General features: G+C 35.7%; 1 protein-coding gene across 1 annotated transcript in view; it reads left to right on the forward strand.

Annotated features, from left to right (window-relative positions):
• Positions 1-15276, forward strand: part of TTLL7 (tubulin tyrosine ligase like 7) — a 171449-nt gene that overhangs the window by 155074 nt on the left and 1099 nt on the right. The window contains exon 19 of the mRNA XM_007947546.2: positions 2115-2288. Coding sequence (XP_007945737.1) covers positions 2115-2288 — 174 coding nt within the window. The remainder of the gene's footprint in view (positions 1-2114; positions 2289-15276) is intronic.

Raw genomic sequence — 15276 nt, forward strand, 5'->3', positions numbered from 1 at the left:
TGCTTACCTCGCTCCCGGGGGCTAAGCACAAGCCCGCCCGTGCTTACCTTGCTCCCAGAGACCTGGTCCCTCTCTGTCTCTCTATCTGTTCTAGAGATACAGTGGTGAATAAAACATAGTTCCTGTCCTTGTAGACCGGAAAGGGTGGTGAATGTACACACCAAAAATATATAGGAGACCTTGATTCATAGATTTATTTTGAGTACTTAAGAAAAAGTGAGAGAATGAGGAGCCCAAACTGGTCACATTATAACTCAAAATATATTCAGAAAGTTATATCAAATTAGAGTGGCATAGAAGAAGCATCTTTATCTTTCTTCTACTTTATTTCCTATATCTACTCCAGAAATTAAATAAGGAAAAGTCCCTAAGAAGTCAGTGACCTGATATTGGCATCTAATCAAATGGCTCCAATGTATCAAAATATAAATATATCCAAACTGAGTGGGGTGGAGATAGGCTTTGTAAACATGCTCAGAAATCCCAATGGAGAGATGAGGAAAAGTGCTAGGCAGAGAGTCAGAACATAGGATCTTTTCTGTGTGTATTTATATGTATATGAAAATTTTCTTCGGGGCCCAGACATCTGGGGCCTGCTAGAATAAGACATATTAAAGTAATTACAAGCATACTCTCTAATTTGTTTTATTCATTGTTTTTGTTGATTGAATTAGGTGTGTGTGTGTGTTATATTATATTTAGTGTTAACTTATATTTAGTGATAATTTGTATTTACTGATAAATTGAATTTTATTTTTATAGTTAATTTAACTAACATATTACTGTCTGTTTTCTTAACAATAAAAACAATATTATATTTAGACCTAAACATCTCAGAACATAGAAGAAAATTTCTCTCCATTTATACATTTGATATTATTCCCTTTAAGAAAACCTGCCATTCGCTGATCATATGCTGTCTTTTTAGAGCCATCTTTCCCTCAAAAGAATAAATAGCAGCCTTTCTACAAAAAAAAAAAAAAAAAACCTTTCTGAATTTCTTAAACATTTACAAAAATTCCAAAGATATCAAATATCCACAAAAGGCTGAAAATGGAGCCTTTGAATTTCCCACTGGGAAGTACATTTCTTCAGGCAAATATTTTCCTTAATCTTTTTTTTTCTTTCTTTCTTAAAATCTACTCTTTTACCTCTGAGGGTTGAGTGAATTGGTTTATGTAAAATGAGACTTGAACCATCACCAACTCTCCAACCAAACTTTCCCCTTGAGGTTTAAAAAGAGTTTCATTTACACTAAGGAAATAAGTCTGTCTTTCTGTCTGCCTGTCTCTTTCTAGTGGGGGTGGTGAGGGTGATGAAGTGTTTCCTAATTTGGTCTATGATTGTAAATTTAAAAAAATGTGTGTGTGTGTATCTGGATGGATCTTTCTCTCTCTCTCTGTATATGGAGAGATAGGTAGATATAGATATAGACAGATAGATACAAAGAGAGAGTGCGCTACCACCTGTTTGGAATAATCTAATAAGTGCACTGCAGGGAGAACACTGTCTTTTGGATTCCAGTAGGGCAGTACTTGTTGAGAAAGCCTGACTTCTAGAGGACAAAATATGTTCTGTGAAGATATCATGGGCATAATTACATGTCCTTTTCAAAAAAGTGTTTTAAAATGGGTGGTCAAAATTAAGGGGTTAACCTAAGATTTTTTAGTACAATGGAGCCATAAATAAAGTTGCAGCAACTTTTTAATTCTTTTGCAGAATCATTACTGATAAAGAGGTAAATATATCTTCCTAGGAAACCTAAGTTCTTATAATAGCTAACTTTTGAGAAATTAGCTCTAGTTTGCAAATACTTTAATATGGAGTAACTCCATTTTTTTAGGAGGTGTTTGGAATCCATCCTGTTAGCTACTCACAGTTGTCAGCATTAAATTCTTTGAAGATAAATAATATATGAATTAGATTTTTTTTAAAAAAATATAAAGACTAATTTCCTAATTTGCATTAATATATACCTTTCAACCATTCGTAGTTACTTCAAATACATGAGGCCATTTCTACTTTCCCTTATTGGTTTGTTGCTAGGTAAGTAATATAGCTGGTTGCCATTTTTAACAGCGAATATGAGGTCATGTCTGTTTCCATGCCAACAGATCCTCTTGGGAGAGTATATTCAGTAAAAGCCCGGAGGTGGTGTCTCCTTTACAGCTCCAGTGTTGCCAGCGCCTGGTTGAGCTTTGTAAACAGTGCCTGCTAGTGGTTTACAAATATGCAACTGACACAAGAGGATCACTCTCAGGCATGGGTCCTGACTGGGGTAATTCCAGGTACTTGTTTATATTTCCTAGACCCTGTGAGTCTTATATAAAGTAATGCCACAATGCAGTTTGAAATTGAGAGTTTCTGTTTACGTACATGGCGAGAGCAAAAGTTAGACTGAAAATTCATTCCTGCTATTATTTATAAAATATTTTTTAACTTTGTTGTTGTTGTTGTTATGTACCGTCGAGTCAAACCCGACTCATAGCGACCCCTCTTTGGGTTTCCGAAGCAGTAATCACTACGGAAGTAGGATTGCCCAACCTTCCTTCCGAGGAGTGGCTGGTGGGTTTGAACCGCCAGCCGTCTGGTTAGTAGGCAAGTGTCTTAGCCACTATGCTACCAGAACTCCTAGCACAGCCTTAAAGTTAAACAACTGAGCAAGGACAGTAATCACAAATCTAACGGTTATAAAAATAGAAATAACCTACATGAAAACAAGATTATTTGGCTTATATACTTTTGCTTTCAAAAGCCAATTAAGAGCCAAAAGAAACACAAACCCACTGTCATGGAGTTGATTCTGACTCACAGTGACCCTACAAGACAGAGTAGAACTGCCTCCTGGGGGGAACCAAGGAGGTAAATCTTTGTGGAAGCAGACTGCCACTTTCTTCCTTGGAGCAGCTGATGGATGGAACCACTGAACTTTTTGGTAAGCAACTGAATGCTTTAACCACCGTGCCACCAGGGCTTCTCAGTCAAGAAAGAGCATCCAAAAAAATGGAATAAGTTTAACCTTTTTCCCTCCAATAAGAGTATTTAAACATTTATCCTTAAGCCTATAATAGTAGGGGAAATATTTTGTTTACTTTTTATTCTTATATATCCCTCTACTGTGTTCTTATCCCTAAACAAATCTTCAGGTGGTGGCTTTTTCAAGTACCATTTAAAAATTCAGTTTTATAAATATTATGTGGGTAAAGTAGGTAGTTTTCAAAAAGGATGAAAATTAATATTGCTTTTAAGTTGCAAAAATACACAAAGTACATGTTAGAAGTACATTTTAGCATTTTTTCAAGGCAAGTATAGTTAGTGTCCATTAGAATTAAAGATGAATATGTGATTTTTAATAAGTGTAAGGGAGCTCTGGTAGCATAGTGGCTAAGTCACTTGTCTGCTAACCAGAAGGTTAGCAGAACTTCCCAAGTTCTGAACCATTTGAGAGAGAAATGCAGGAGTCAGAGATGCTCATCAAAATGTAGACTCATTACTTACTGATAAATGCTTGATTGCGGGACATGGAGCAGATGTGAGCCATATGAATTTTCTAATATTGGATTTTGGAATGACCCACCAGCCACTCCTCGGAAGGAAGGTTGGGCAATCCTACTTCCGTAGTGATACTGCCTCGGAAACCCAAGGAGGGGTCACTATGAGTCGGGGCCGAATCGACGGCACATAACAACAACGACAACAAGTGTAAGTTGGAGTACTATTGAGAATAGAGGATATTGAACCATTGTTTTGAGAAAAATAAATGACACTCAATAAAGTATGGGATTCAACATAATAGACAATGTGGAAAATGGAACCATCATAGCTTAAATTTTCTTTTAAAACATCTGGAAATTGATCTATCTATTAAAAAGTTCTCAGTCAGTATAATAAAGTTAACTTCCAACAAAATGACTTGCAACAGCAGAATGGCTCAAAATATTTTTCACAAAAAATTACTGAGAGATGTGGTGGTTATGTTTGTGTGTCAATTTGGCTGGGCCTGGCTAAGTGGCTGAGCAGCTGGTGGTAGTTATTCCTCATGATGAGACTAGTAATGAACTCCATGGTGGGATCTACCACAAGCAGCTGAGTAGCTGCCTTTGAGATGTGGTCTGCTTCCTGTATATAAGGAGAGGCCTTGGGAATGGTCTCTAGCTATGGCACTTTGAACCCTGCATGTAGCTGTGTCGTTGTTCAGCAAACTGCCATGCTCTGCCGACCTTGGGACTTACGATGGACTTGAATTAATGGCCTGCCGTGTGATTTGGTAACATCAGGACTGTGCCTTTTTACTTGTCAACCTTGGGCTTGGCAGCCTCTGCAGCCAGCAGCTGTTTGAGTAAAGAAAAGCCTCTAGCTTCAGTGGGCTGGGAGCTGGAGGCAGAGCTGAAGCCCAAGGCTGAGGGGCTTTCACCCAGTCCCTAGAGCCTGGCACTTTGAACTCAGACTTCTAGCCTCCCGAACTGTAGGAGAATAAACTCCTGTTTGTTAAGGCCGTCCCATTTGTGGCATATTCCTGTCAGAGTGGCACTAGGTAACTAGAACAGGTGTACTTTAAATCTCTGGCCACCTTGGATATAGTCATTTTATGGTTGCAGGACCTTTAACCTATTTTAACTCTTCTGGAAATAGAAGCTAATTAGGCACACACTGATAGAAGTAAAATTAGCCTTAACACTTAAATATCAAAGTTATGTTCTGCAGTTCTAATGGTTTGACTGAAGCAAATCATTGAAATAAACATATAACTTTCATTAATATTTCCAAATTATTTAAAATAAGGATAGTTATTTTGGGGACATTACTACATATAAATGGAGAGCCTTTATTTCAAGAAGTTGTACTCTGGGAGCATGGCCAAGAAAACCTTATATTTGTGGCTGGAAAAGATTATTTCATTTTCTTCAATGTCACTCCTGAAATTCCAGATTTCATGGCCCAACTTCTATTAAGGGATTGTGTGCCTTTTGTGGGTGGGCAAATAGGATGTCTTTCTGGTTGTTCTGGAGGAAGAAGTTAGTCGCTTCAAGCCTTTTTATTTTCTTCGCCTCCTGGTGGTCAGAAGAGATAACTTCTGACCCTTAAATCTTGAGTTCTGGATTTCTGATAAATGCCCAGTATGAGCCCATTATTGTGATTATAAGCCCTTTTTTGCAGGGGAAGGTCAGTAAATATGCTCTTTTTTTCCTTCCCAAGTTCTGAACCATTTGAGAGAGAAATGCAGGAGTCAGAGATGCTCATCAAAATGTAGACTCATTACTTACTGATAAATGCTTGATTGCGGGACATGGAGCAGATGTAAGCCATATGAATTTTCTAATATTGGATTTTGGAATGAAACTTACCCATCCAGGCAGTGGCAGAACTGAACCAACCCAGACCTCCCAATACCACTACCCCATAAGATCTAGGTCGGTTAGCATTGGCAGGAGAGCAAATAAGAATGCATTGTCTCTGTACCTAGGCAGATCCCAGAGGGAAAGAGGCTGAGCCACACATGCCTGGTTCCTTCTTTTAAACTCACAAATTAGGTAACTCACTTACGGTAAGAGGCCAGAAAGATTACTGGTGGAATTTCTTCATGGAAACACAGGAGGGGAGGGAAAGAAACATTTTTCTCTAATATCCAGCACTAAAACCCAAGTCAAGGTCACATTCATTTAAAACATGGACAAAATGACCTTATATTCTTCACCTCATAGATAAGTAGAGAAACCTGTAGCACTTTTAGTTTATTTGCAGAAGCTGTTTAATTTTTATTGAGAGAGAAACTTAATTCATGAGGTATACCTAATATAAAGAGAAACCGGAAGATACATCTTTGGCTAATTTATCTATAAATTAAAAGAGAAGAAAATAGAGTTAACATTAGTCAGGTTTATGGAACATGCTTATTTTGACCAAAGATCTATGGGCTATATCTTAAGAGGTTTTAAAGAGTGTATGGCATCTAATGCATGGAAAGAGTGGCCTTCAACCTTACAGTCTTCAACAACTAATAATTTAGTATGCCCACCAAGAAAAGTCATTTCTCAGAAGTGGAACCATAATGACTAAGCAAGCAAAATTAGTATATGAGCCTAGATGGTCAATTACTATGTATATATATATATAATTTCCCCAGGATATTAGAGTTAGCTCTTGGCACCAGCTCAATATTTTACTATAACTAGGCTTATGTGGGAAGCTTTGAGATCTCCAACCACTTTTCAGCCTCAGCAGCTCTGTGTACTGGGCTTCCATATGAATGCGCTTTACAAGGGATTCCATGACTAAAGGCATTTTTAAAAACCTCAGAGTTAGAACTTCTAGTTTTGGTAATAGAGCACTAGGTATTTGGACAAATCCTCTTTCTGATGACGACCTGAAAACTGCACAAAATAGCAAAACATTTTCTTAATGACATCAGAGAGTTAACAATGTACTTGTGAGTACTGAGTAGTGCTTTTGATAGCTTTATGGGCCTAGGGGAATAAGTCAGAGTCCAGAGCCTGCCAAGATGAGGGTCTTGGTAAACACCCTAGATTCCTAGGAGAAACAGTGTTCCAGATATTTTGCAAAGCTAAAATGGGCAGAATTACAAGGAAAAATACAAAAATTTAAAAAAGTTTTAATATACATATTTCAGAAAAAAATACCAGTAAAGATACAGAAAATTCTAACAATTCAATTAGCAGACTTAATTACTTGTCATATATTGAAGTAACACCAAGAACTTCAGAATACAATACAACTTGCACACTAGGAATTTTCACAAAAATCAACCAAATAGTGGACTATTGGAACAAATTTTAACAAATTTCAGATTGGAATCATACAGAGTATTTTTTCTGACCATAATATAATGCCAGGGAGCTAGAAAACAATAACAAAATTTAACCAGAAAATTCTTACTGTGGAATATTAAGAATTACATTTTTAAATAGCCCTTGAATCAAAGAAGAAACATAATGGACATGAGCTGAATGATAGTAAAAATATTAAAAAAAAAACTTGTAAATTGTAGGTAAGTCAATATTATAAGGATACTTGTAGGCTTAAATGAATATATTAGGAAGGAGTAAAAGCAAAACTTAAATAACCATCTTGAGAAATAAGAAAATAGTAACAAAATAAACCTAAAGACTACAGAAAAAAAAAAATGAGAGCAGAAATTAATGATATAATAATACAAACATGGGAGCTCTGGTGGCATAGTGCCTTAGACATTTGAATGCTAATCAGAAAATTCTAACAATTCAATTAGCAGACTTAACTACTTGTCATATATTAAGTAACACTAAGAACTTCAGAATACAATACACCTTGCACACTAGGAATTTTTACAAAAATCAACTAAATAGTTTGAACCACCAGCCACTCTGAAGGAAGGTTGGGCAATCTACTTCCGTGGTGATACTGCCTCGGAAACCCAAGGAGGGGTCACCATGAGTCGAAATCGACTCCATGGCAGTGAGTTTGGTTTTAGTTTAATACAAACAAAGAATACAGAATCAACACAGCCAAAAGTAGGTTTTTGAAAAGATTAATAAAAACTGATAAACAACTGTCAGAATGTGCAAGAACATAAAAGAAGAGGCAAAAATAAACATGAAAAAAAAAAAAAGCATTACTACAGATCCTACAATTGTTTCACTATTGATAAGAAAATATTATAAACAATTTCATATTGACAAATTTCATGATTTGGATGAAAGTAACACATTTCTATAAAAACACATAGAAGAATAGAAAGTCCTACCTAGTTGTGATAGTTGAAGATGTGTCAACTTGGCTGGACTCCAGTTGTGAGTGGTGGTTCCCATGATGGATCACATGACTGAGTTCTGAGCGGCCGGTCTGCCCAAGGGGAGTTTCCCCAGGGGTGTGGCCTACCTGCAATGCTATTCCAAGGACAAACTGGAAGAACGGCATTCCGGACTATATACTTCCTTGAGTGAGCGGCTCGCTGCTCGCCCTGGAGGTTTCGGATTCATCCTTTGTTGGGAACAGCAACCAGCGTGCTGCGTGCCAGCTTGATTCTCTCGGCTCTGTTGTGCTTACGGGAACCAGGCGGCTCCGGGCCTCATCTCCTCCAGAGACGAACTTTGTGGCTTGAACTCCTCTGCAGTGCGTGCGAAAGCCAGGTGGCTCCGGGCCCCATCCCCCTCCAGAGACGAACTTTTCAGCTTGAACTTGTCGGCTTCTACACGACTGTGAGCCATTTACCTAAGAAATCTCTCTCTCTCTCTCTTTCTCTCTCTATAAATATATATATATACACTTTGCTGGTTTTTGTGTTTCTCTAGAGAACCTAATCCAACACATTAGTCATAAGAATTGAAGAAATTGAACCAATAATTAAAAGCTCCTTTCACAAAGAAAACACCAGTTTCACATGATTTCATTAGTTGATTCTAACAATTATGTCCAAATCAATCCAGGGAATAAAAAAAAAAGGAACACTGCAGCTTGGTTTTTGAGGCCACCTGACTAGTACATTATGGCAAAGGAAAATGATAACTCACTCGCACTCCTGAATATAGATGCAAAAGCCTAAACAAAATGAACCTAGCAATATTAAATAGGATAATATCATGACCAACTACTATTTATTGCAGGAATTTAACTGTACAATAACATTAAAAAATAATCAATATAATTTGCTACAGAATAGAATAAAAGATAACTTCAAAAGATACAGATAAATCACTTGATAAAATTCAATTTACATTTATGCTTAAAAAATACTTAGCAAGCTAAAAACAAAAGGGAACTTTCTTAATGTAGTAAGGAGTAATTACAAGGAACTTACAGCAGTCATACTTAATGGTGAAATATTGAAGGCTCTCCCTTTGAGATCAGGAACAAGATAAGATTTCCTTCTGTCACCACTTTTCTTCAACATTATACTGGAGGTTCTAATCAGTCAAAAGAGATAAGCAAAAGAAATAAAAGACAAAGAAAAGAAAAAGAGGTTTGAAAGAACGAACTAAAACTTATTACTAGTGGATGTGATTGTGTTTGAAGAAATTTAAACAAATCTACAGATGTATTATGTTAAACAATACTGATAAAAAATACACCTACTCATCACTTATTGACTGTTGCACCTGTAACAATAGTAGAAAAATCTACTTTTCCATCTATTTTGCGATTAATGGCATCATCTGGCAGTTAATGAACACCGTGTGCTAGATGAGAGTAATGTTGGCTGTGATGTTTAAGGTTATGTTTCAAGTTGGCTGGGCCATGATTCTTAGTGATTTGACAGTTATGTAATGAGGTAATTTGGAAGTTATGTAATGATGGAGTCATCCTCCATTTTATGAGCTGATGTGGTCATTCTCCATATTTGCTTCATGCCAGTTTTCACATAATGACCTGGTCTTTGGAACTTAATTAACCATGTCAATAAGTTAGGAGTGGGTATATTAAGAAAATCAATTGTATTTTTCTATCTCAGCAGCAAACAGCTAAAATATAAAAGTTTAGATATCATTTTTCAGTAACTCCCCAAAATATCAAATACTTAGGAACAAATCAGGAGCTCTGACGGCATAGTGCCTAAGGCATTTGATTGATAACCAGAAGGCTGGCAGTTCAAATCCACCAGCCACTCCTCAGAAGGGAGATTGGGCAATCTACTTCCATGGAGATACTGCCTTGGAAACCCAAGGAGGGGTCACTATGAGTCAAATAGACATGATGGCAATGAGTTTGTTTGCTTGTTTTTGGAGGAATAAATCTAACAAAAATGTATAAGATGTTTATGCAGGAAGATGTAAAAATTGGAAAGATGTACTTCTTACTCGTGCATTGGAATCAATATTATAAAGATGTCATTTCTTTTCAAATAATTCTATACATGCACAAATTCAATACAATCCTAAAGTAAATCCTGACTTTTATTTTTGTAGGGAAGTGGAGAGCACTTGTTGTATACATCTGTAGAGAAAAGCACAGGGCCAAGATTAGATAAGACAAGCATACAATTATCTTGCATAAGATGGTAAACTTATTAACTACATTGTACTCATACTAAAGCTAGAGTAATTTAAAAGAGTGTTATCTTGGTGAAAGAATCAACAAATAGACTGATGGAACCATTCAGAAAAGACATAAATCCAGGCATAGATGGAGACTTGATTTATGATAAAAAGGGGTACATTTGATTTATGACAAATGAGAAAAAGATTTTGTTTTCAATAAAGGTACTTGGATAATTGGATTTTATTTAAAAAAAAAAAAAGGAAGAAAGAAAGAAAGAAAAGACTCTTGACCCTACCTATACATATACAAAAATCATTTCCAGGAGAATTGAATATATAAATGTGAAAGGCAAAACTGCAGATTTCAGAAGGTAATATAGGGGAATAATTTCATGCAACGTTTAAAAAATAGAGCAAAATGCTGACCATAAATGAAAAGATAAATAAATTTGACTATATTAAAATTAAATACATGTTCTCAGAAGAGTCCATCAGGAAGGTGAAAAACACAATCCACAGAATGGAAGAAGGTATCATTATTATTATTGCAAGGCATATAACCTATAAAGGAATCATACAAATTATATAAGAACTCCTACAAATTTCTAAGAAAACAAAAGACCACTGAGTAGAAGAAAAATGGAGAAGATACTTGAAGCGATCCTTCACAAAAAAAGTGAATAAAAAATAAAAAAGGCCAATAAACATTTTAAGAAATCATTAATAACCAGGGGAATGCAAATTAAATCCACAAAAGCATTGCATACACATCACGTCATAGAGTTTATTAGATTGTAGAGTAATGGGAACTCTCTTACATTAGTGGTGATAGTGAAAATTGGTGCTTTTTTAAAAGTTAGGCGTAATAGGTAAGTTCCCAACTTACATCATATTGAAGTAACGATGAACTGCACTTAAGATCATCCATTGTGTGCTCTTTTTTTTTTTGGTATATCTTATCATTAGTAATATATATTACATACAATGTTGCTGCATGTAATTTGTTGATGCTGCCATTCTCACATGTTGGCAGATTTTCCAATCCCCAAAGACAAAAGAAAGTACCAGATTTATAAAGATACTGATGATCAAATGCAATAATACTGAATACCAAAAAAAAAAAAAAAAGAGAACTACTCTACTTAAGTCAGAACCAATTTGCAATGGAATTGTTGGAATGAAACCTCATTGTAAGTCAGAGACCACCTGTACATTCTACCGTCTACCCTTCACGGCTTTCTACTCCAGTAAATTCCCATGTGTGCATGTGCAGTAAGACCTCCACTGAATGATCATAATGACATTTATTCAGGATAGCTAAAATCTGGAAACAACTCAAATATCCATTGATGGAGCAATGGAAACTTGTTTTGTATATTCGTACAACAGAATATTATACAGCAACATGGATGTGTCTCACCAACATGAAATTGAGCAAAAGAAGCCAGGCATAGAGGGAAATATACTTATTCTATTTATTTGAAAATAAAAACAGGCAAAACTATAGTGTTTAAGGAATGTATACTTAGATGATAAAACAATTACGTAATTACCATAAAAGTCAGAATAGTGGTTAATTTCATGGGGAGCAATAGTGTTATAATTCAGGACTCTGGGATGCTAGGAATGTTTAAATTTCTTAACCTGGGTCTCTATGCATGTGATCATTTTATAATATTGATTAAGACATTTGATGTTTTATGTACTTTTCTGATGTGTATTATATTTTACAAGTAAAAAGTTCTAAAAATTGGTTTAAGTACATGGTATCATTTATTGCATTAGACTGAGATAGCTTGATACATCTGTTTCAGAACAAGGAGGGTCTGGCTAGTTATTCATAACACATAAATAATAATTAAATTTCACCCAGGTACTATTTCATTGGTGTGGAGCTCCATACTCTGAGTCAGGTGTGACAGAAATGATTGGACTTTATCACAGATGACAAAATTGAGACCAAAAATAGTCAAATGGACTCTCCAAATCCACATTGCTAGCTTGTGGCAGGGCTGGGACTTGAAACCAGTGCTTATATTTATTGTTAGCAAAATCAAAGTTAAAACCACAGAGCAAATATTCTGATGAACTTTATTTACTTTGTGTTCCCTCAACCAGGAAGCTGAATTTATTCTTGGGGGATCAGGAGTTCTAGTCTAAACTCCAAGAAGATTCCAGAAGGTGGTGTAGCTTAAATTTGTGAGGCTAATTCCCTACCAGTCGTGAAATGCTTTATGTTCTAGATTTCTCCTTGGTCAGTGATAAGTTATTACATGACAGACCAACCAATTCTACATCAATCAAGAAATAGAAAAATACGTTTTATGTCTATATGATGGATATATGAAGATGTGTACACCTAGCCTCAGAGATGAGAGGTGAGGATATGTATGTGAAGAGAATAGAGTCGGATCCAACTCAGCAATCCCTCCTTGGGTTTCTGAGGTGGTATCACTACTGAAGTAGATTGCCCAACATTCCTTCTGAGGAGTGGCTGGTGGGTTTGAACCGCCAGCCTTCTGGTTAGCAGTCAAGTGCCATATGTACTATGCCACGAGAGCTCCTAGAGATAGGATAGTGTGAGGTATTTCTCTTTGTCACATTAGGCATGAGTTAGCTATTTTTGTGTGTTGAGAGTAAGGTAGGTATAAAACTGCAAACTTCACATTTTTTTGTACTTTATACACAGACCATTTCAATATAGTCTGTAAATCCAGTTCCCAAAGATATATCCTTTCTGATTAAAAAAAAAAAAAAATCAAATTGTTTTATTTAACTTCATTGCAAAGAACATTTCAAAAATAATCTTTGATGTTTAGCTAGTGTGGTTCCTCCCAAGAGATATTATGGAGATATTAAGGCATATAATCTGTTGTGGTTCCCTGTAATGCTTTAAAATATCCCACAGTCCTTGCTATAGGGAAGGAAAGTTTTCTTTCAATGTGATTTTGTTTATTTATTTATTTTTAGTTCACACTGTACTTCCTTTCCTTTTTAAGTCTTAGATGTTTCATTTTCACTTTTTCTGCTTCTGTTAAACAGTTTAGGTTTGTGAAATGTATAATACTTTCATATATCCTAAGTTGTTCCATACTTTCTATTTCTGAAAAAATGAGTATAATCATTGTATCTAATTAGTTTTAAAATCAGGATTTATATACAGCAATGATAATGTATATTATCATTGCAGTGATTAGGAGTACTGATTCTGGAGCTAGCGTGGAAAAATTTGAATCCTGAGTCTGCCTCTTACTATCTTTGTGACCATGGGCAAGTTATTAGATGCCTATATTCCTCAGTTTAAGGAACCTTGGTGGTGCAATGGGTAAGCACTTAACCAAAAGTTCAGAGGTTCGAACCCATCTAGTGGTTCTATGGGAAAAAAGACCTGGCAATCTGTGCTTCTATAAAGATTATCTAGGAGCTCTGGTGGCGTAGTGCTTAAGGCACTTGACGCTAACCAGAAGCCTGGCGGTTCAAACGCACCAGCCACTCCTCGAAAGAAAGGTTGGGCAATCTACTTCCGTAGTGATACCGCCTCGGAAACCCAAGGAGGGGTCTCTATGAGTCAGATCCGACTCCACAGCACATAACAACAGCAACATAAAGATTATAGCCTAGGAAACCTTATGGGGGAAGTTCTATACTGTTACATGGAGTTGTTATGAGTCAGAATCAAAAAGAAAAACATTCATCTGTAAGATGGAACTAACAATAATATCTACTTATAGAATTGTTAGGCGCTCTGGTGGCGCAGGGCCTAAGGCATTTGACGCTAACCAGTAGACTGGTGCTTTAAACTCATCAGCCACTCCTCTCCTCGGAAGGAAGATTGAACAATCTATTTCCATAGAGATACTGCCTCGGTTTCACAGCAATGAGTTTTCTTTTTTTTTTTTTAATAGAATTGTTATGAGAACTAAATGAGTTAATATTTGTAAAGCAATTAGAATGGTCTGGAGCGTGTTAGAAACAACGGTTTAAGTATTTGTTAAATAGAATATGTAAGCTGTAGTCCCGGACTTGTACTTTTATTTTTTCATCTGTCAAATGGGATCTTTAACATATTCACATAGGATATGTGAATGTTATTGTAATGATAACAGTGATTATTACTTGGAAATTCTTTGAGAGAAAGTTGGTAGAAATTACTATTTATTATGATAGTTATCAGTATAATCAGAATGCATTTTCAATAGAAAGTAGAGTAACTTTCATTTAATACAGAATGGTAGTTTTGATCAAAGACAACATTTTCTTTTGTACCTTTGCCCTGGATAGGATGAGTAGCCTTTCATGGCAGAAGGTACCAGATTAATCATGACTACACCAGCTCTTGACATAATAATTAATCCATATAAATTACCCAAGTGATATTAAGAAAATAATTTATATAATCTCTGATGTGAGAAATCAATTGTTTCATTATTCATCACCCATTATGCAATTTTGATTTAATTTACTTTGTTGTATATTATTTTATTGCTCTATTAACTTAATGATTTGAGCAATTATTTATAGTTTGTGGTATTAGATAATAGATTTCAAGAATATTATAATTCATGATGAAATGATGTTTATGGATATTATGGAAAATCTGTCATTTTCATCTGACTGCTATATGTAATTTGATTATAAGGACATTATTTTTCCTGTAAAATTCATACGATACAACAATAAATGTAATTTTCCATTGGCATGGAGGTATAGTAGTCATCAATATTACTTAATATAGAACAAGTAGCTTGTATTGGACAGTGCTATTGGCCCTTAATTTCTTTGTATATCTATGAAGTTATATGATACTGATGCTGGAGAATCCTAATGCCATGTGAAGAAACAAAAATAAGAGCTCTGATGCTCTACCGTGGTTTATTTTTCCAAAACTACCACTAATCACAAATCTCTTTTTATTGCTACTTCAGCTCTTGAAAATTCCTCATAAGTGTCTTTGACCTAACTTCGTAGTACATCCTTCTCATCATTTCCAGGACTAACACTTTTTATCATAAAATTTATTTGCATTCTCTCATGGGAGTTTTCTTGACCATTTCTCTCTAAACATACAAATTGAACTGGGCAAAAATGTTCTTTAAGACTTTTACAGATTAGATAGAGCCACAACTTCTTATTTACAAAATTCTGAAAATTAAAAAAAGGAACACCAGTTACTGGCAAATGTGACCTGTATCGACATTTGTTGTTGTTAGTTGTTGTTATGTGCCGTCGAGTCATACCTGACTCATAGCGACCCCTCCTTGGGTTTCCGAGGCAGTATCACTACAGAAGTAGGATTGCCCAACCT

The sequence above is a fragment of the Orycteropus afer genome, unplaced genomic scaffold (genome assembly GCF_000298275.1).
Source record: "Orycteropus afer afer isolate SDZICR_OR568_19922 unplaced genomic scaffold, OryAfe1.0 scaffold00189, whole genome shotgun sequence".
Classification (NCBI taxonomy): domain Eukaryota; kingdom Metazoa; phylum Chordata; class Mammalia; order Tubulidentata; family Orycteropodidae; genus Orycteropus; species Orycteropus afer.